Below are 23,178 nucleotides of genomic sequence, written 5' to 3'. Positions count from 1 at the left end.
GCGCTACCCGATGACTTGGAGAGGCTTCGTTTAGTACTTCTTACTGACATGACGCACGCGATGCATTCCGCCCTAAAAAGAGAACTTGAAGATGCTTTATCACCAGTGACTGCTACCATGGAACAAATTATGTCGGCTTACAAGTCACACGACGAACGCATTCGTGGGGTTGAAGACGGCCTGAACGATTACAGTGACCGACTGGTGAGCGCCGAAGCCGCCATTGCAGCGTTGCAGAACGAAAACGCATTTCTGAAGGGAAAGCTTGATGACCTCGAAAATCGGTCGCGGAGATCCACTTTGAGAGTGGTCGGCATTCCTGAAAATTTGGAAGGTTCGGACCCTGTAAATTTATTACCGAGTTTTTTGACGAAGTGGTGGGGACAGATTTTTTCCCAAGTCCTCTTGTGCTTTCGCGTGCTCACCGAGTCGGACGTAAACCATCCGGTGTCTCTGGAGCCAAGCAAACGAGACCAAGAACGTTCCTGGTTTGCTTTCACTCCTTTCAAGATAAGCAATGCATCATCAATAGACGGAAGCAGGAGCTGTATTTCCGCGGACACCGCGTTTTTTTTATGAAGATTTTAGTGCGGAGCTGGGTAAAAAACGAGCAGCTTTCAAGGAGGTGAAATCCCTGCTTTACGGGAAAGGGGTCAGGTTCGGCCTCTTGTATCCTGCCCAGCTCCGGGTCATACATGAAGGTAAAAAGCATTATTTCCATACACCAGAGGCGGCCAAAGAGTTTTACCATTCGCGCTGGGGAGAAGAAGAACGAGAAGAGCAATGACCTTTTTTTTAGGTTATTCATGCAGCATTGAAGGGGCCTCATGCCGAAGCAAACTGTTAATTTTCACAATCCACTTCTTTGTTCATTTTTTTCCAGTTTAATTTGTGTTCCACAAATTACAACATTACAAATTACCACGTTTGTGCTATGCTGCGAAATCTGATTAAAAAAAACTTTCAACCGGCAAAATGTAACTATTTGGGATTTGTATCTCGGGCGTTTAGTTTCCTGGTTTTTTTTTAATACTTTGCTTGACCTATGTTATTTTTAGGTAGATTAAAAGTAGAATAAGTGATGGTATAAATTTTAAGGAGGGGAGCCACCATAGATTAGATTGAAAGTTTGGTTGTATGGGGAACGCTTTGGAAGTTTTTTGTTTGGTAATGCCTGGGATCATCCTCAGTTGGGGAGGTAGATCTTGGTTTCAGGGGTTAATTGGTTTTTTTTTGTTGGTTGTGTAAGGGGGTGGGGGGAGTGTTTTGGGGGAATACCATGGCAAGTTTATTCTTTTGTGTGTTACAGATTGGCCAGACTTTCTTTTCATTGTGCGTTATTGTGTGCAACTTGTGCCCTCGCACTGTTTTGGATTGTAGGCCCTGTGTGTCTTTTGATATAGTTAACATGAGGCGGCTGATGGAGGCCACCCTGTGAGGTTTATTTCTTGGAATGTAAAGGGGCTCAATGGTCCTGTTAAAAAACTAAAGTTTTCTCTCATCTGAAACAATTAAAAGCAGATATACTATTTCTACAAGAGACACATTTAAGAGTGGAGGACCATAATAGACTTCGTAAGGCGTGGATTAGTCAGGTTTTTCATTCCAGATTTAATAGTAGGTCCAGGGGGGGTGACAATATAAATCACCAAAAGAAAGCAGTTTACACCATCTGATGTAATCAGTGACCCTAATGGTCGCTTTATTATAGTCTCTGGATCTCTCTTTCAGATACCTGTCATTTTGGTAAATGATTATGCCCCTAATTGGGACGACGTCCACTTTGCAAATAAGGTTTTGTCATTAATATCTAACCTGAATACACACCAGCTAATCTTTTCCGGAGATTTGAACTGTGCTATTGACCCACTGCTTGATAGGTCTTGCCCTAGGGGAACATTTTCTGGTATGGCAAAGGCCTTCTCGATGTTTTTGCAACAAAATGGTTATATGGATCCTTGGAGATTTTTGAATCCATCAGTTAGGCAATTCTCTTTCTTTTCTCATGTTCACCATTCCTATTCCAGGCTAGACTATTTCTTTATAGCTAACTCCTTGATACTAATGATTAGACAAATTGAGTACACTGCTATAGTTATATCTAATCACTTGCCCGTGAAACTGGACCTATGTTTTCCTTTAAAAATTAGAGAACGGCCTCTGTGAAGACTTAACCCCCTTTTGCTTTCTAATGAGAAATTTTGTAGTTATATATCGGCTCACATTGACACAAAACTGAGTCGGTATTGTACACTTTACTTTGGGAAACTTTAAAAGCTTACTTGTGGGGTCAAATAATATCTGATACTTCACATGCCAATAAAGAGCGTAGGAAGGAAATGCGAGTGTTACTGCAATCTATTTTGGACCTGGATAGGCAATATTCTGAGGCATCCGCTGCGGAATTATATAAAAGCCGGGCTGATTTGCAAGCAAAGTTTAATCTTCTATCTACAAACCTATCAGAACAATTAATTCTTAAGACACGTGGCCTCTATTATGAATATGGTGACCAGGCGAGCCGGCTTACGGCTCATCAGTTGAAGCGTCAAGCTGCATCACGACTTATTCCCCAGATAAGAGACACACACCAAAACTTGACAAGCAATCCAAAAGAGATTAATAACATCCTTGCAACTTTTTATTCCTCTCTGTATACCTCAGAGTTTCCCTCAGATATAACAAACATGGAATGTTTTTTAGATAATTTGGAAATACCAACTCTTGAACCAGAGGAGGTGAAGAATTTAGATTGGGCTCTTGGGCAGGAAGAGATTAATAATGCCATTATGGCTATGCAGAATGGTAAGTCCCCAGGCCCTGATGGTTATCCGATAGAATTTTATAAGAAATTTAAGGATAAGTTCATACCGGTCCTTCTAGAAGTGTTTCAGGAATCTTGGAGAACGGTTCCTTACCCCCTACTCTTTCACAGGCATCTACGTTTGTATTTCGCTACTTCTTAAAAAGGACAAGGACCCGACTCAATGTGGATCATATCGCCCCATCTCACTTTTGAATATAGCTGTGAAAATTTTGGCTAAAGCGCTTGCATGACATTTAGAATGTCCCCTTCCCAAGATAATTTCAGGTGATCAAACAGGTTTTATTAAAAATCGCTATTCTTTTTTTAATATCCGTCAACTGGTTGATGTGGTTTATTCACCCAGTGATTCTCCAAGTCCAGAGGTTGTTATCTTCTTGGACGCGGAGAAGGCGTTTGATAGAGTGGAGTGGGTATACTTGTTTAGTGTTTTGGAGATATTTGGATTTGGCAGAATATTTGTAGCCTGGGTTAAGCTATTATACCACTCGCCTTTAGCATGTATACAGACAAATTATTTTCGATCTGACTATTTCCCATTAACACGTGGCACTCGCCAAGGCTGCCCATTGTCCGCTCTTCTCTTTGCAATTGCAATTGAGCCTCTTTCTATTGCACCTAAGTCAACTACATTATTTCAAGGCGTTAGGAGAGGGGACATGGAACACCGTGTTTCCCTATATGCTGATGACCTCTTACTTTATGTTAGCGACCCTGTAGGTAGTAGTCCTGCTATTGTGTCATTATTAGGTCAATTTGGAGCCTTCTCCGGCTTTAAACTGAACCTTCAAAAAAGCAAATGCTTTCCCATTAATAACTTGGCCCTACAGATCCGACAGAAATCTTTGCCTTTTCCTTTACCTCAAGATGGTTTTGTATATGTAGGAATACACATTACTCGCTCTCTTACATCTCTGTTTGAAGCTAACTATAGGCCTCAGGTTAGCCAAATGGAGGCTAATTTGAGAGATGGAGCAGTTTACCCCTTACTATAGCTGGGAGTATTCAAACGTGAAAATGACAATAATACTTCCCAGATTTCTTTACTTGTTCCAGTGCTTGCCAGCTTTCTTACCTAAGTTATTTTTCAAATCAGTCGACCAAGCTATAACCTCCTTTATTTGGAAAAATAAGGTCCCAAGGGTTAATAAGCGCACTTTCCAAAGAGGTTGTGACGTAGGTGGAATGGGCCTTCCTAGCTTTATTCCTTATTACTGGGCATCGAACATTCAAAAGGTATTATTTTGGCTCCACTGGCCAGACATAAACTAGTGCCTGCTTGAGACACGGTCTTGCCACTCCTCGTCTCTCCTAGTTTTAGTGTATTCTTCCTTACCATTGAAATCCTCTCAATTCACATCTAACCCGGTCGTGCTCTCCACCCTCAATTTTTAATCAATTTCGCTGCCACTATAAATTCACATCAGCTTCAGTTTTGGGTCCCATTCATAGAAACCACTTATTTCTTCCCTTCACACTCGATTCAGTTTTTAGACAATGGGGTTTGAACAGTCTTATGTGCATTAAGGATTTGTACACTGATAACATATTTGATAGTTTTGATAACCTGTGCAGTAAATATGGTCTTCCACATAATCATTTTTTTAAATACCTGCAGATTCGCCACTTTTCCTGATCTACCACCTGCTATGTTGTGGGAAAAACTCACTCTTAGCTTTAATAATAAAGGGCTGATCTCTGTACTATACTCTCAGCTGATGTCTTTGGGAGTTCACGATCTAAACAAAACTAAGAGTAGGTGGGAGGATGCCCTTGGCATGGATCTGGCTGAGGAATATTGGGCAAAAGCATTGAATAAGGTTTATTCCTCGCCATCATGTGCTAGACTGGGGCTCATACAATTTAAAGTTTTACACAGAGTACACTTAAGTAAAGCCAGGCTTGCTGACATATATCCCGGCACAGACGCTGGCTGTGACAGGTGTTCCTTCTCTCCGGCTGTTTTAGTACATGCGTTTTGGTCATGCCCTCAGCTTGATGGTTATTGGGCACTGGTTTTCAAAAATTATCGGTGAGGTTTTGGGGGTGACACTGAGACCTTGCCCACTTATAGCTGTATTTGGTGTGGCAGATGATGGTTTAGGTTTAAATGCAAACCAGTCGGTTATCATTGCATTTACATTGCTATTGGCCTGTAGGAGAATCTTGCTGGTCTGGAAATCTGCCGTTCCCCCATCCGCTGCTGCTTGGTTAGAGGATGTAATGTTTCTTCTGAAATTAGAAAAGAATAAATTCACTTTGAGGGGGTCTGTGAAAAAGTTCCATTTGAAATAGGGACCTTTCTTGTCATATTTTGGGAGTCTTAAGGAATTACCTACTAGTTGAGGGCATTTGATTGTACTTGGGAAGTTGCCTCCCATTTAACACACTTATAATTTACCTCACAGGGTGGTTGCTGAATTGTAATATGAGTGTATTCTGGATCATCTGACATGTTGTGGATGTGTGTGGGCCTTCGTCTTGAAGTAGTGTGGGGGTATGGCTGTGAAATGTCCGTACTTGTATTTGTGAATTGTTGTATTGTAAATGCATTAGCTGCCATGGTATGTTCGGGGAGGGCGGGTGAGGGGAGGTTTGTCTAGGGGTAAGATATAAAAGCAAAATGGAGGAAAATGTAACCATTATGTATTCTGTATTGTGTCATTCCTTCAATAAAATTATATAAAAGATCCTAGTTCAAATTGAAGAACCTATGGGATCCAGGGCAAGCTGGTAAACTGGATCGAAAACTTTCTGGTGATAGAAAGCAGGAGTCTACATGGATTTCAGTAGGAGAACCCTATAGCATGAATGGCAGCAATGCTTCACTACCAAATGAACTCAATGCCTTCTGTGCCCGCTTTGAAAGGGAGAATATAACTACAGCTGTGAAGAACCTGCTGCACCCAGTGACCCCGTGATCTCTGTCTCAGAGGCCAATGTTAGGCTGTCTTTAAAGGGGGTGAACCCTCACAAGGTGCAAGGTCCTGATGGAGTGCGTGGTGAGGCTCTGAAAGCTTATGCCAACCAACTGGCAGGAGTATTCAAGGTCACTGTTATAGGTGGAAGTCCCCACTTGCTTAAAGAAGGCAACAATTATACCAATGCCTAAAGAAGAATAATGTGAGCTGCCTTAATGACTATCGCCCAGTAGCACTCACATCTACAGTGATGAAATGCTTTGAGAGCTTGGTTATTACTAGACTGAACTCCTGCCTCAGCAAGGACCTGGATCCATTGCAATTTGCCTATCACCACAATAGGTGAATGTCAGACGCAATCTCAATGGCTCTCCACATTACCTTAGACCACCTGGACAATATGAACAACTATCAGGATGCTGCTCATTGACTACAGCTCAGCATTTAACACCATCATTCCCACAATCCTGATTGAGAAGATACAGAAACTGGGCTTCTGTATCTCCCCGCTGCAATTGGATCTTCAACTTCCTAACTGGAAGACCACAATCTGTGCGGATTAGTGATAATATCTCCTCCTCGCTGACGATCAACACTGGTGCACCTCAGGGGTGTGTGCTTAGCCCACTGCTCTACTCTCTCTATACCCATGACTGCGTGCCTAAGCATAGCTCAAATACCATCTATAAATTTGCTGACGATACAACCATTGGTAAAATCTCAGATGGAGTTGAGAGGGTGTACAGGAGTAGGATGTACCATCTAGTGGAGTGGTGTTATAGCAACAACCTGGCACTCAATGTCAGTAAGACAAAAGAGCTGATTTGGACTTCAGGAAAGGTAAGACGAAGGAACACACACCAATCCTCATAGAGGGTTCATAAGTGGAGAGAGTGAGCAGTTTCAAGTTCCTGGGTGTCAAGATCTCTGAGGACCTAACCTGGTTCCGACATATCGATGCAGTTATTAAGAAGGCAAGACAGCGACTATACTTGATTAGAAGTTTGAAGAGATTTGGCATGTCAACAAATATTCTGACAGGCTGCATCGCTGTCTGGTCTGGGGAATACTGCACAGGACCGAAAGAAGCTGCAGAGGATCGTAAATTTAGTCGGCTCCATCTTGGGTACCAGCTTGCAAAATACCCAGGACACCTTCAAGGAGTGGTGTCTCAGAAAGGCAGCGTCCATTATTAAGGACCTCCAGCACCCAGGGCATGCCCTTTTCTCACCGTTACCATCAGGTAGGAGGTACAGAAGCCTGAAGACACACACTCAGTGATTCAGAAACAGCTTCTTCCCCTCTGTTATCCGATTCCTAAATGGACATTGAACCCTTGGACACTACCTCACTTTTTTTTAGATATACAAAAATACATTATTTCTGTTTTTGCACAATTTTTAAATCTTTTCGATATGTGTATACTATAATTGATTGATTGATTTTTCCCTTCTTGTTCTATTTTATGTATTGCATTGAGCTGCTGCTGCTAAGTTAACAAATGTCATGACATATGCCGGTGATAATAAACCTGATTCTAATTCTGATGTGCATTTCAGCTGGGTCAGCACAACATTTTGGGCTGAATGGCCTGCTCCTGTGCTGTGCTGTTCCATATTCTATGTTCTAACATAGGAGATGGTGTGAATTGAAAGGCTGAATAAGGTTCAGGTCAACATAATGAATAGGATGCTAGGAAGCAGTGTAGAACAAAGGAACCATTCTGTACCTGTCCAGCAACCCCTGCAGACAGCAGCACAAGTAGATAACCTGGTTAAGAAGGTTTAAATGATAACTGTAAGCACAGGGGATTCTGCAGATGCTAGAAAACTTGAGCAACTCACAAAATGCTAGAGGAACTCAACAAGTCAGAGAGCATCAATGGAGGTGAATTAACTGTGGATGTTTCGGGCCAAGACCCTTCATCAGGACTGGAAAGGAAGGGGGAAAGAAGCCAGAATAGGGTGGGAGGAGGGGAAGGAGTACAAATTGGCAGGTGATAGGGGAAACCAGTGAATAAAGAAGCTTGGGGAGAGGGTGGCAGTGATAGGTGTAGCCAACTGGTGAAGTGCTGAAGGTGTCTGATAGGGGAACACAGTGGACCATGGAAGAATGGGAAGGAGTTGGGGTGCCAGAGGGAGGTGACTGGCAGATGTGAGAGGTAAACCCAGACTGGGGAAAGGGAAAAGAAAGAAGGGAAGAGGGGGAAAAATTACCAGAAGTTAGAGAAATCGACATTTGCATCATCAGATGGGCGATTCCCCCAGATGGAATATGAGATGCTGCACCTTCAACCCGAGAGCAGCCTCACTGTGACAATAGAGGAGGTCATGGACCGACTGTCGGTATGGGAAAGGAACGTCAAGTTGAAATGGTTAGCCTTGGGAGATCCTGCCTTTTGCGTCAGATGGAGTGAAAATGCGCCACGAAGTGGTCCCCCAGTCTACGTCAAGTCTCACTGATGTAGAGGCTGTTGCATCAGGAGCACCAGAAACTGTAGATGTTCCTGATAGACTCACAGGTGGAGTGTCACTTCAACTCAACGGACTGTTTGGGGCCCTGAATGGTGGTGAGGGAGGATGTGGAGGGACAGGTGTAGCACTTGTCCTGTTTGCAGGGATATCTGACGTGAGGGAGATCAGTGGGGAGGAACAAGTAGACAAGGGAGTCGCAGAGGGATGGGAGGGAAAGATTAGATTAGATTATGAGGACACGCAGTCATCTTTTATTGTCATTTAGAAATGCATGCATTAAGAAATGATACAATGTTTTTCCAGAATGATATCACAGAAACACATCATGAACCAAGACTGAAAAACTGACAAAAGCCACAAAATTATAACATATAGTTACAACAGTGCAAAGCAATACCATAATTTGATAAGAACAGACCATGGGCACGGTAAAGTCTCAAAGTCTCTCGAAAGTCCCATCATCTCACGCAGACGGTGAACCTCCAGCGCCGCCAACTTGCCGATGCAGCATCCCGGAAGCATCCGACCCACAGTCCGACTCCGAGTCCGTCTGAAAACTCTGAGCCTCCGACCAGCTCCCCGACACCGATGCACCGAGCACCATCTCTGCCGAGCGTTTCAACCCCGGCCCCGGCAACAGGCAATAGGCAAAGCCGAGGATTTGGGGCCTTCCCTCCAGAGATTCTCGATCGCACAGTAGCAGCGGCAGCGAAGCGAGCATTTCAGAAGTTTCTCCAGATGTTCCTCCGTGCTTCTCACAGCTGTCTCTATCAAATCAAGATTGTGCACGGCGTCCTACTTCACAGCGATATCTGTGATGATACGATGTGCTTAGTGATAGGATCCTGGTGGAGATGGCAGCAGTTACAGAGAATGATTTGCCAGATACAGATGCCCGTGAGGTGGTAGAATAAGACAAAGGGAACCCTATCCCTGTTGTGGCACCAGCAGGGTGCATGAGGGCAGTTGTACAGGAAATGGATGGGATGCAGGTGAGGGCAGCATCGATGGTGATGGAAAATGAAGAGGACGTCTTGTACATTCTCATCCTGAGAAGTGAGTGGGCAAGGGGTATAGTGAAGAAAACTGAAAGTCTGTCTCCGGAAATGAGAAAGGGAGATCAGGAAAGGTGAGAGGTGTCAGAGATGGGTCAAGTAATACTCTCACAACATTTAAGTAATATAATAAATAATAGAAATACACAGAACTCTACAAGATGGGTGCTAGAAAATGGAATATGTAGTTACGTCCAGCACAGGTGTGATGGCCCAAAGGGTCTCCCCCTTCTACGACCCTCTGACTTTACAAGTCTCTAACATAAATCCAGCAATACACACACACATTTGTAATCAAGAGAAAAAAACAACTCACACCACAGTCCTTAAAACCTTAGCTTCCTGTTCGGAGGAAGGGAGATAAGAAGCTGAGCAAATACAATTTTGAACAGACATCAGCACTGGATGCTTCATAGTAGCAACATGAGGAAGTTACATGCTTTGCATAAGCCCAACGTTAGTGTACAGTGCAAAACAAATGGAGAAACTTTTATATGCATATATGGAGTAATGTGTACAGTTCTGGTCACCGAATTATAGGAAAGATGTCAACAAAATAGAGAGAGTACAGAGAAGATTTACTAGAATGTTACCTGGGTTTCATCACCTAAGTTACAGAGAAAGGTTGAACAAGTTGGGTCTTTATTCTTTGGAGCGTAGAAGGTTGAGGGGGGACTTGATAGAGGTATCTAAAATTATGAGGGGGATAGATAGAGTTGATGTGGATAGGCTTTTTCCATTGAGAGTGGGGGAGATTCAAACAAGAGGGCATGAGTTGAGAGTTAAAGGGCAAAAGTTTAGGGGTAACATGAGGGGGAACTTCTTTACTCAGAGAGTGGTAGCTGTGTGGAATGAGCTTCCAGCAGAAATGGTTGAGGCAGGTTCGATGTTGTCGTTTAAAGTTAAATTGGAAAGCTATATGGACAGGAAAGGAAAGGAAAGGAAAGGAAAGGAAAGGAATGGGCTGAGTGCAGGTTGGTGGGACTAAGTGAGAGTAAGAGTTCGGCACGGACTAGAAGGGCCAAGATGGCCTGTTTCCGTGCTGTAATTGTTATATGGTTATATGGCACTATTATATGTACAGATCGCTTCTACTCAAGAAATGAAAAGATTCATTAATTACAGTTGCAACCAATACAACATATTTGGATGAACATCTTTTCATAACAATGATACCTCCAGCCCCTTTGATCTTTTCTATTTTAGCTGCAATCCAGATCTTGGATATTCTATTCTCAAATAAAGACAACACCTCTTGATTCTGAGAACAGATGCATGGTTGATCAACTTTCCCACTCATAGGTTTCCGCAGGAAGAACAAAAATCACTGGACTTTTGGAATCTTCACCTGCAAGCTCCAAGTATTCATCCTCCTAGGCAGTGTATGATTATCCTAGACTTTATCAGCATCCTCTGCCATCAGCCTCAAATTTTTATAGGTTTTGACTGGTGGGTTCAAAATGAATGGAAACTTGCATTTCTATCAAGCTTTAAGAAATCAAATATTCTCGTATTCCCTTAGTTGGAGCCCATTCAGTTCATCGAGTCTGAATCTCAGAGCATTTTCAATCGGTCCCAATCCCCATATGCAGTCCTGTAACTTCTTCTCATGTCCACACATCACTCCACCCCAATTTTCTTGTCTCCCAGCTAAGCTCGGGTTATTTTCTATGAGTGTCCAGTGGAAAGCATTCTGACTGATAGCATCACAGCCTGGTATGGAAACGCCAATGTGCAGAAATGCAAGAGTCTAAAGAGAATGGTGGACACAGTCAGTTTCATCACTCGTACAAATCTCAGCAGTGGACATTACAAGGGGCAATATCTCAGGAAAGTGAGATCCCGTCCATCAAGGATTCCCACCTATTGACCCATGCCCACTTCTCGATACTGCCACCAGGCAGGACGTAGAGGAGCCTGAAGACCCACACTTCAGTGTTCAACCACAGCTTCTCTTCCACCAGGGTGGAGCTAGGATGGCACTTAACAACAAGTCCTTTGAGCTCAACTGCAGAAACAGTTTAATCTCTATCTTTCCTTTTCAAGGCAGATGGGGTTGTCGAAAACCCTGATCTAGAGTTACACTCAAACTTCAGTTCTTTGCGGTGGTGGGAACTCCTCCCGGGGGCTCTAGGCTGGCCACTTTTTGATATCCCAAGGATGCTGCCTCGAAGAAAAGTGGCCCTTTGGGGTTCCAAGAAGTTGCGGGAGAAAACAGAACCTCGGGAACACCGGATCAGCTGTTGGAGGCTCTGCACTCGACGAATCGCACTCACTCTTCCTTATTGGTAGGGAGGTTTGCTGCCAATTCTTGAGTTGGAGAACTCAGGCGGGGGGAGAGCACAGTGGGGAGCAATGCGGCAGACTTTATCATTGCAAATCAGCCTGTTGTGTTGTTATAGAAACACAGAAAACCTACAGCACAATACAGGCCCTTCGGCCCACAAATTTGCGCGGAACATGTCCCTACCTTAGAAATTACTGGGGTTGCCCATAGCCCTCTATTTTTCTAAGCTCCACGCACCTATCTAAAAGTCTCTTAAAAGACCCTATCATATCCGCCTCCACCACCGTTGCTAGCAGCCCATTCCATGCACTCACCACTCTCTGCGTAAAAATCTTACCCCTGACATCTCCTCTGTACCTACTCCCCAGCACCTTAAACTTGTGCCCTCTTGTGGCAGCCATTTCAGCCCTGGGAAAAAGCCTCTGACTATCCACACGATCAATGCCTGTCATCATGTCTTCCCTCTCGCAGTGAAAGGGTGACACCCCTCTGTCCCTTTATTGGGACGAGGGAGAGAGCCTGTAGCATGTCGAACTGTCGGAGAGAACAATCTGTTTTTTAACACAAAATAATCTACAAATGCTGGGATCAAAGCAGCACTCACAACACGCTGAAGAAACTCAGCAGGTCGGGCAGCATCCGTGGAAATGATGGGTCGACGTTTTGGGCCAGAAACCATCAACAGGACTGTAGAGGGAAGGGGCAGAGGCCTTATAAAGAAGGTGGGGGAGGGTGGGAAGGAGAAGGCTGGTAGGTTCCAGGTGAAAAACCAGTAAAGGGAAGTCAAAGGGGTGGGGGAGGGGAAGCAGGGAGGTGATAGGCAGGAAAGGTGAAAAAGGAATAGAGGAAAACACAATGGGCAGTAGAAGGAGGCGGAACCAAGAGGGAGGTGTTAGGCAGCTGGGGGAGGGGGCATAATGACATAGGGATAGGGGAAGGGAGGGGGAGGGAATTACCAGAAGTTAGAGAATTCTATGTTCATACCAAGGGGCTGGAGACTACCTAGACGGTATGTGAGGTGTTGCTCCTCCAACTTGAGTTTACCCTCATCATAGCAGTAGAGGAGGCCATGTATGGACATATCCGAATGGGAATGGGAAGCAGAGTTGAAGTGGGTGGCTACTGGGAGATTCTGTCTGTTGTGGCGGATGGAGTGGAGGTGCTCGATGAAGTGGTCCCCCAATCTGCATCGGGTTTTACCGATGTAGAGGAGGCCGCACCGGGAGCACCGGGTGCAATAGATGACCCCAACAGACTCACAAGTGAAGTGTTGCCTCACCTGGAAGAACTGTTTGGGGCCCTGAATGGTGGCAAGAGAGGAGGTGTAGGGACAGGTGTAGCACTTACGCTTACAGGGATAAGTGCCGGGTGGGAGATCCGTGGGGATGGACGTGCGGATAAGTGAGTCACGGAGGGATCGATCCCTGTGGAAAGCGGAGAGGGGTGGAGAGGGAAAGATGTGCTTAGTGGTGGGGTCCTGTTAAAGGTGGTGGAAGTTGCGGAGGATAATGTGCTGGATCCGGAGGCTGGTGGGGTGGTAGGTGAGGACAAGGGGAACTCTGTCCCTGTTGTGGTGGCGGGAGGATGGGGTGAGGGCCGGTGCGGGAAATGGAGGAGATGCGGGTGAGGGCATCATTGATGACAGTAGAAGGGAAACCACCATCCTTACGAAGGGCTCCGGCCCGAAACGTCGACCTATCGTTTCCACGGATGCTGCCCGACAATCCGTTTTTTGTTGTACCAGATCATGGTCTTTCTTGGGGGCTTTGCTGTTGTTTGTTTGGTGGGTGGAGGGTGCTGATACTCTTTTTTTTGCTGAAGTGAACTATCAGGACTATCTGGGAGGCTGCAAACTCCATAGTGTGCTGGCTTCCGATAGCAGATGGGTGACCACCAGGAAAAGTAAACAATGAGTGCAGAGTTCCCCTGTGGTCATAGCTCTCAAAAACAAGTACACCCCCTTTGGATAGTGCTGAGGGGATAAGCTATCAGGGCACAGCAGCAGTAGGCAGGCCAGGGGCACTGCGGCCGGCTCTCAGACTCAGTAGGGAAGGGTAAAGTCAGGAAGAGTGATAGTGATAGGAGGCTCGATGGTTAGGAGGACAGACAGCTGACTCTGTGGGCATGAAAGACAAGCTAGGGAGGAGAAGATGGCAGCGCGACACAGCGAGCACGGCCATTCTGAATTGATATTGATATGTGTTAACTAGGGGGCTGTGCACAATCCTGATTTGATGGAGACAGACGTGAAAAGCACGTTGGAACATCTGGAGAAACTTCTGAAATGCCCGCTTCGCTGCCGCTGCTGCTGTGTGATTGAGAATCTCTGGAGACGAAGGCCCCAAATCCTCGGCTTTGCCCATTGCCTGTTGCCGGGGCCGGGGTCAAAGCGCTCAGCAGAGATGGTGCTCGGTGCTCGGTGTCGGAGAGCTGGTCGGAGGCTCAGAGTTTTCAGACGGACTGGGAGTCGGACTGTGGTCGGATGCTTCCGGGATGCTTCATCGGCAAGTTGGCGGCGCTGGAGGTACACTGTCTGTGTGAGATGATGGGACTTTCGAGAGACTTTGAGACTTTTACCGTGCCCATGGTCTGTTCTTATCAAATTACGGTATTGCTTTGCACTGTTGTAACTATATGTTATAATTATGTGGTTTTTGTCAGTTTTTCAGTCGGTTTGTCATGTGTTTCTGTGATATCATTCTGGAAAAAACATTATATCATTTCTTAATGCATGCATTACTAAATGACAGTAAAAGAGGACTGCTTGTCCTCATAATCTAATCTAGGATGGTGTGTTCCCTCCCAGGTTCTAGGATCCAGGATGTGTCAGAGTGGCTGCAGAAGTTTCTCAAGAGGGAGGGTGAACAGCCAGAGGTCACTCTGCAGATTGGCACCAATAGCATAGGTAGAAAGGCGGAAGAGGTCCTGTGCAGTGAATATAGGGAACTAAGGAAGAAGCTGAAGAACAGGAACGTCCCAGAGCCACGTGCTAGTCAGAGCAAGAATAGGATAATAGTACAGATGAATGAGTGGCTAAGGGAGTAGTTCGGGGGCAGGGTTTCAGATTTCTAGGTCACAGGGATCTCTTCTGGGGAAAGTATAACCTGCACAAAAAGGATGGATTACATCTGAACCCTAAGGAGACCAATATCCTGGCAGTCTGGTTTTCTCGAGCTGTTGGGGAGGGTTTAAACTAGGTTGGCAGGGGGATGGGAACCGGAGTGATAGGGGCAGTTGGTATACAAGTAGATGCAGTGTTTAGTGAGACTGTGAGGAAGGGCAGGCAGATGATAGGGCAAAATTGTAGTCAATGGCATGAGCTGAAATGTAACATGGGGGAAAGATCAAAAAGGACTGAAGGTGTGAACGCACGCAGTATCTGGAATAAGGTAGGTGATCTTAAAGCGCAGTTCGAGATTGGCAGGTATGACTTTGTGGATATCACTGAGTCATGGCTGAAAGAAGATCACTGTTGGGAGGTTAACATCCAAGGATACACATTATATCCAAGGGATAGGCAGGTAGGGAGAGGGGATGGGGTAGCTCTTAGAAAGAGGTGACATAGGATCGGACAAAGTAAAATTCTTGTGAGTAGAGTTAAGAAACTGCAAGGGTACGAAGACCTTGATGGGAGTTATATACAGGTTTCTGAATAGCAGCCAGGATGTGGGATATAAATTTCAATAAGAAATAGAAAAGACCTAAAACAGCAGTGTTTTACGATGGTCATGGGGGATTTCAATATATAGGTAGATTGGGAAAATCAGGTTGGTGCTGGATCCCAAGAGAGGAATTTGTAGAATGCCTATGAGGTGGGCTTTTAGAACAGCCCACTAGGGGAAAGACAATTCTGAATTGGGTGTTGTGTAATGAACCAGATTCGGGATTAGGGAGGTAAAGGAATCCTTGGGAGATAGGGATCATAATATAATAGAATTCACCCCACAGCTCAAGAGGGAGAAGATACAGTCAGATGTATCAGTATTACAGTGTAGTAAAGGGAATTAAAAAGGCATGAGAGCAGGCCAAAGTTGATTGGAAGGGAACACTAGCAGGGATGATGGCAGAGCAGCAATACGTGAATTTCTGGGAGCAATTCGGAAGGTGCGGGATAGATACATCCCAAAGGTGAAGTATTCTAAAGGGAGGCTGGGGCACCTGTGGGTGACAAGGGAAGTCTAAGATAGCATGAAAGCGAAGGAGAGGGCACTAATTAGTGGGAAGTTAGAGGATTGAGAAGCTTTTAAACATCAACAGAAGGCAACTAAAAACCATGAGGAAAGAAAATATGAAAGTAAGCTAGCCAATAATATCAAAGAGGATAGCAGAATTTTTTCCAAATATATAAAGAGTAAAAGGATATTGGACCACTGGAGAATGACGCTGAAGAGATAGAGATGGGGGACAAAAATGGCAGATGAACTTAGTAAGTGTTTTGCATTGGACTTCACTGTGGAAGTCATTAGCAGTGTGCCAGAAACTCGAGAGTGTCAGGGGACAGAAGTGAGTGTAGTTGTTATTACTAAGGAGAAGGTGCTTGAAAAACTGAAAGGACTGAAGGTAGATAAGTCACGTGGACCAGATGGACTGCAGCCAGGGTTTCTGCAAGAGATAGCTGAAGAGATTGTGAAAACATTAGTAATGATCTTTCAAGAATCATTAGATTCTGGAACGGTTCCAGAGGACTTGAAAACTGCAAGTGTTATTCTACTTTTTAAGAAGAGAGGGAGGCAAAATACAGGAAATTAAAGGCCAATTAGCCTGACCTCAGTGGTTCATAAAATGTTGCAGTCTAATGCTCATGAACCAATAGTCCAACAGTGCTGCCCTTTCCCTTTTGTATCGGACACCTAAACTTTTCCAGTATGAAACTTCCTAAATGTCATCTGAAAATCAATCTCTTGTTGCATGTAATCCTGGCAGGCAATGCGGCTGGTCCCCAGTGCTCAGCACAATAGGTTATTTCCTGGGCTCATCAGGACTCTGCGCTATTGGGACTGGAGTCACTGAAGTCAAAAAGGCCAACCACAGTAGTGGTAAGTGGATTAAAGCAACTTTTCCTTTGCCAAAGGCCATTACTAACCCAGCTGAGAATGTAAGCTTCTTGCTTTTGTGATAACGTATGAAAACCAAACTCCTCTCCATTGACTTAGCCTATACTTCTTGTGGTCCCAGCACAGATCCCTGTGGAACATTGTCCAGCTTGAATAAGTCCCTTCCACCACAACCCTCTGACTTCTACACGCAAGCCAGTTCTGAATCCAAATTGCCAATTCACCGAGGACCCCATGCATCTTAATCTTCTGGATTAGCCTCTGATGAGGGACTTTAAAATATCTAAAGTCTGAAAATCTAAAATAAATTCTGAACTTACTAGAAATGCACATTTATCAAACAAATGAAAACTTTTTAAGAAATTATCTTGATCATTTTCTCTCATTGCCTTAACAATGAGTTCATTTCCTGAATTTTTTTTTTGTCAGTCACTTTGACAAACAACATGCTGAGTTTTCTACCCATTTCTGGACCTGTAAATTTCATCATTCACACAAGTTAGTTAGACTTGCGAAACAATCTTCAGGAAACATCTTGCTGAGCACTGACAGCAGTGCCACGGGAACATCAAGGCTCAGACTGGTAAGTAATGAACTCGGTTGCTTGGATTCTAATCACTTAATGAATATTTGTAGAATATATTAAGATCTGACAGAGGAACGTTATTTCTTCATTAGCAGTTCCTGGATGATGAAGTCAATGTGGACTGCAAGTGAGGGAGGAGTGTGCTTGTTGAGATGGTGGGGAAGAGGGAGGCAGAAGTAACTCAGGCAGTGGATGCATAATGCCCATAATCATGCCGGCAATCTGTGTGCATCTGAGGAATGGCCTTGAGGTTCCCAAACATTCTAATTGTTCTTCTCCTCTATGAGTGGTCACAGGTCAAAGTCTCCCAGGAGTCAGCAGGAGTGTTGAGTTACATGCTTGGATGTTTTCCTTGGTCTCCTTGTTGACCTGGTACAACAGTGCTGGAAATAAAGTGTTTGCTTTGGGACTGCAATTCCCATATTTTGTCATCATCTTCCTGTGGATTCTCAATGACACCTGAATGCTCACCCTCCATTTTCAGCTACTCTGGCGGATGTGTGTGGGTTGGGGTGGGAGATGTCCAGCTGATCAGATCGTTTTTATCGTAAGGAATGCAAACATGTGTTCCATCCCAACTGGCCCACGATGGCCTAGATTCCCATTTGATTGTGTTTGGCCCGTATCCTTTCCTATCCATGTCCCTGTCCAAGTGCCATTAAAATGATGTTAACATACTATACCTGCATCAGCCATTTCCTTTGGCAGCTCACTACCTATATAGGATCACAGAGGACCACCAACTACACCACTGGGCCATCCGATTTTTCATTTAAAAGAAATCCACAAGGAGAAATAAATTTACTGAGGTGGTGCCAAAGAGGAAGAAAGGTAAGGAGTACATCTGTGGGAATTTGATGTGAAAGTTGAAAAGAAGTTGGGGTATCATATTATTGAGAAAGCTGGCTAGGTGGATTGAGAATTGACTTGCCCACAGAAACCAGAGGGTGGCAGTAGATGGAACATATTCTGCCTGGAGGTTGGTGACAAGTGGTGTTCCTCGGGGCTCTGTTCTCAGACATCTGCTCTTTGAGATTTTTTTAAATAAATTTATTGAATGAAGTGAAAGGATGCACTGCAGACGACATAATGGTTGGTTATGGTGTGGATAGGGTAGGAAGGTTGAAATAGCTTAAAACTGACATTGATAGGATGCGGAGCTGGGCTGGGCAGATGGAGTTCAATCTGGAGAAGTATGATGTGATTCACTTTGCAAGGTCAAACTTGAAGGCAGAGGACAGGGTTAATGGTAGAAGAAACAGGGGGCTCCCAGGATCCATGTCTATAGATCCTTCAAAGTCTAGGGCAAGGTGACAGGGTTATTAAGAAAGGGTATGTTGACCTTCTTTAGTAGGTGCATTGAGTTCAAGAGCCTTGATGTAATGTTACAACTTGATAAAACTCTAGTTAGACCACATGGACTACTGGTTGCCTCACCATAAGGCTGTGGAAAGTGGGCAGGATGCTACCTGGATTAATCAACATGTCTTATGAAGAAAGTCTGAGTGAGCTAGGGCTTTTCTCTTTGGAGCAAAGGAGGACAAGAGGAGACTTGATAGAGGTGTTCAAGGTTATAAAAGGCATAGACAGAGTGGGCGTCCGGCACCTATTACAGACAAGAGAGAATCTGCTGATGCCGGAAATCCAAACAACACACACAAAATGCTGGAGGAGCTCAGCAGGCCAGGCAGCACACCCGTTGACGTTTTGGGTGGAGACCATTCAGCAGGGCTGGAGAAAAGAAGCAGCGGAGTAGATTTAAAAGGTGGGGGAGGGGAGAGAGAAACACAAGGTGATGGGTGATACCTGAAGCGGGTGGGGCGGGTGGATGAAGTAAAGAGCTGGGAAGCTGATTGGTGAAAGAGACTCGTGGCTGGAGAAGGGGGTGTCTGATAGAAGGGGACAGAAGGCCATGGAAGAAAGAAAAGGGGGAGAAGAGCACCAGAAAGAGGCGATGGGCAGGCAAGGAGATAAGGTGAGAAGGTGAGAGACGGAAAAGAGGATGGGGAATGGTGAAGTGGGGGAGGGGGAAACATTACTGGAAGTTCAAGAAATTGATGTTCATGCAAGCAGGTTGGAGGCTACCCAGACGGAATACAAGGTGTTGTTCCTCCAATCCAAGAGCGGCCTCATCACAGCAGTGGAGAAGGCCACGGATAGACATATTGGAATGGGAATGGGAAGTGGAAATAAAATGGTTGGCCTCTGGAAGATCCCGTTTTTTCTGGTGAACAGAGCATAGGTGCTTGGCAAAGTGCTCTCCTAATCTACGTAGGGTCTCACCAATATACAGGAGGCCACACTGGAAGCACTGGATTCAATAGATGATCCCAACGGACTTACAGGTGAAGTGTCACCTCACCTGGAAGGACTATTTTTGGCTCTGAATAGTGGTGATGGAGGAGGTGTAGGGGCAGGTGTAGCACTCATCCCATTTGCAAGGATAAATGCCAGGAGGGAGATCAGTCGGTAGGGACAAATGGACAAGAGAGTCTCGTAGGGAGCAATCCCTGCAGAAAACAGGAAGTGGGGGGTGAGGGTAAGATGTGCTTGGTGCTGGGATCCCGTTGGAGATGGCGGAAGCTGTGGAGAACTATCTGCTCGACACTAAGGTTAGTGGGGTGGTAGGTGAGGGCAAGAGGAACTCTATCCCTGTAGGGTGGTGGGAGGATGGGGTGAGAGCAGATATACGTGAAATGGAAGAGATGCAGTTGATGGAGGAAGGGGAGCCCCTTTCTCTGAAGAAGGAGGACATCTCCTTTGTTCAGAAAGAAAAGCCTCAGCCTGAGAGCAGATGCAGCAGAGATGGAGGAATTGAGAGAAGGGAGATGGTGTTTTTACAAGTAACAGGGTGGGAGGAGGTATAGTCCAGGTAGCTGTGAGAGTCCTGGGTTTGTAATAGACATCAGAAGAACAGCCGTCTCCAGAGAGGGAGAGAGGCAAAGACATCCAGAAAGGTGAGGGAGGTGTCAAAAATGGACCAGGTAAATTTGAGGTCAGGGCTGAAGCACCTATTTCTCAGGGTGGAAATGGCAAATACAAGAGGCACAATTTTAAGATAATTGGAAGAAAATATAGGAGATGTCAGAGGTAGGGTATTCTGTTAACAGCAAGTTATAGGTGTATGGAATGCGCAGCCAGAAGCGATGGCAAAGACCTATACACAGCTCTGTGGGAACCTTCAAGGTGATGGCCTCCCTTTTCCAAAAGGAATTTGGGAACAATCTGAACAAAATTAAACTCGGAGGTGGAAATTCAGGGGAAAATAGATAGGAAACTGGTGTGTGAAGGGTGGCAGTTGGAGAATGAGATGGCAGTACAGAAATTAAGGAGGACACAATAAGGGGCTTACCATATAATTTTAAATTCACATGAATGCTTGGGATTCAAAAACTCAGCGATTTAAGGACTAGAAGACTCATTTTTTATAAAGAGTAAAGTTAAGACTCTGCTGAAGGCTGTGTGTATTATGCATAACAGGTCAATGCATGACATTAAGATAAAACATGTCTGCAGTCGTTATTTGATGTTTTGCAATACAGTGAGGGCACAGATAGGGTGAATGAACAGTTCTGTCCGTGGTTTTGAGGAAGCGTGAACTAGTTGGCAGAGATTTAATGTGAGAGGGCAGTGATCTAACAGAAACCCAAGGGGCAACTTTTGCACTCAGGGAATAATTTATAATATGGAATGAGTTGACAGGAAGTGGCTGAGGCAGGCAACATTAACAATGCTTATAAAACATTTGGATGGGTACACGGACAGGAAAGGCTTAGAATAGGGATTCCCAACATTTTTTCATGCCATGGACCCCCTAGCATTAACCGAGGGGTCCATGGACAACAGGTTGGGAACTCCCGGCTTAGCGGGATATGGGCCAAATTCAGGCAAGTAGCATCAGCTTAGGTGGGCATCTTGGTCAGCATGGGCCAGTTGGGCCGAAGGGCCTGTTTCTATGCTGTATCACTCTAATTTTTGCAGATCACCAAACATGATGCAAAGCTATACGATCAACTTAAGTCCTTTTTTATTTGTTCATGTTCTTATATTTGTAGATGGTTTCCATGGAGGAAACAAGCAATTCATCAGCTACAGTCAGAACTAATGAAACGTGCTTCTTGGATGAACAATTCCTCACAAGATTGATGCCTCCAGCCCTTACAATCTTCTTCATTTTAGCTGTAAGCTTTAACAGTCTAGTGCTATGGATATTCTGTTCACAAGTGAAGAAAAAGGCCCCAATTGATATTTTGATGTTAAATCTGTGTCTGGGTGACCTGCTTTTCTCAATCACCTATCCGCTTGTAATCAGTTATCACAGCAACAACCACTGGATATTTGGACAATTTATTTGCAAACTCCAAACCTTCTTCATCTATTTCATCTTGATGGCAAGTACCTTCTTCCTGACGTGCATCAGTAATTATCGATGTTACATGGTCCTCAAACCCATTCAGTCCAAAAACAGGATTACAAAGAAATGTACCATTGCCCTTTCTATCTTCATCTGGTTGTTAGCTGGCTTTGTTACATACCCGGCTTTTTCTCGGACCACTGCCTTTGAAATGAATGGAAGTTTACATTGTATGAGTTTTAATCATCCACAAATCAAGGAAGTATTACAATCTTCCACAGTTAAGTTATTTATTTTGTCCTTTGGAATTCCATTGGTTTCCTTGCTGGTGTCAACTTTACTTGTTCAAAGGAAACTGGCCAATTTAACATTAGCTGCACATTCACAAAAAAACCAATATGCTGTCCGGATGATGATAGTCATATTGTGCATCTTTGTAATATGCTTTCTTCCTGTAAATGTAGCACGCTTAGTTATTTCCACTGTGGGTGTGAAGAACTGCACACTTTTCCAACAACTTGGAGTAGCTTACTACTGCTGTCTTCTTGCCATTTATTCCAATACTGTCCTGGATCCTATTGTGTACTTCTATGCCAGCACCAAATATCGGACAATGCTCATTAACACCATTAAAGGCATGGGCTTTTGTAACAAGCTGCCTACAGTAGCCAGCAACTCCGCATCCGCCAGCGAGTCAAGAGTGTGACAATTGATGTAAGGAGCCAATGATTTACTCTCAGTGGCCACTTGCTTTATCATGCATCTTCTGTACCTAATAAAGTGGCCACTGTGTATATATTCATGGTCTGCTGCTGCCCATTCACTTCAAGATTCAACGTGTTCTGCATTCAGTGATGCCCGTCTGCACACTACAGTTGGAAGCATGATTATCTGAGTGACTGTCGTCTTCCTGTCAGTTTGAACCAGACTGGCCAATCCCTTGAGGCGTTTCTGCCCACAGAACTGCTGCTCACTGGAAGTTTTCTGTTTCTCACACCATTTTCTATAAACTCCAGAGGCTGTTGTGTGTGAAAATCTCAGGAGAACAGCAGTTTCTCAGATTTGTAAACCACCCCATCCGGCACCAACAATCATTCCACAGTCAAAGTCATTTAGATCAAATTTCCCCTTTCTGATGTTTCATCTGAACAACTGAACCTCTTGACCATGCTTTTATGCAGTGCATTGCTGCACATAATTGTCTGATTAGTTATTTGCATTAATGAGCAGGTATACAGGTGAACTAATAAAGTGGCCATGAAGTGTAGAACGTACTTGGGGGCAGCAACAGTGGCCGCACCTCTGGCACAGAGTCTGACCCTACGGCTAGGAAAGGTAGGGAAAGGAAGAGGATGGCAGCAGTGATTAGGAACTCTATAGTTAGGGGGTCAGACAGATGATTCTGTAGATGCAGGAAAGAAGCACGGATGGTAGTTTGCCTCCAAGGTGCCAGGGTCTGGGATGTTTCTGATCGCGTCCACAATATCCTGAAGTGGGAAGGAGAACAGCCAGAGGTCGTGGTACATATTGGTACCAACGACATAGGCAGGAAAAAGGGAGGAGGTCCTGAAAGCAGACTACAGAAAGTTAGGAAGGAAATTGAGAAGCAGGACCACAACGGTA

General features: G+C 44.7%; 1 protein-coding gene across 1 annotated transcript; it reads left to right on the top strand.

Annotated features, from left to right (window-relative positions):
• The first annotated feature begins 117 nt into the window (after window positions 1–117).
• On the top strand, window positions 118–22,314 carry LOC134337008 (lysophosphatidic acid receptor 6-like). Its single transcript, XM_063031749.1, has 3 exons — window positions 118–204; window positions 19,234–19,398; window positions 21,257–22,314. The coding sequence occupies exons 1-3, from the start codon at window positions 118–120 to the stop codon at window positions 22,259–22,261; spliced, it is 1,257 nt and encodes a 418-aa protein (XP_062887819.1). The 3' UTR covers window positions 22,262–22,314.
• The last annotated feature ends 864 nt before the right edge of the window (window positions 22,315–23,178 follow it).

The sequence above is a fragment of the Mobula hypostoma genome, chromosome 23 (assembly GCF_963921235.1).
Source record: "Mobula hypostoma chromosome 23, sMobHyp1.1, whole genome shotgun sequence".
Lineage (NCBI taxonomy): Eukaryota > Metazoa > Chordata > Chondrichthyes > Myliobatiformes > Myliobatidae > Mobula > Mobula hypostoma.
The sequence above is the reverse complement of the archived record's forward strand: the minus strand, read 5'-3'. Positions and strand labels throughout refer to the sequence as shown.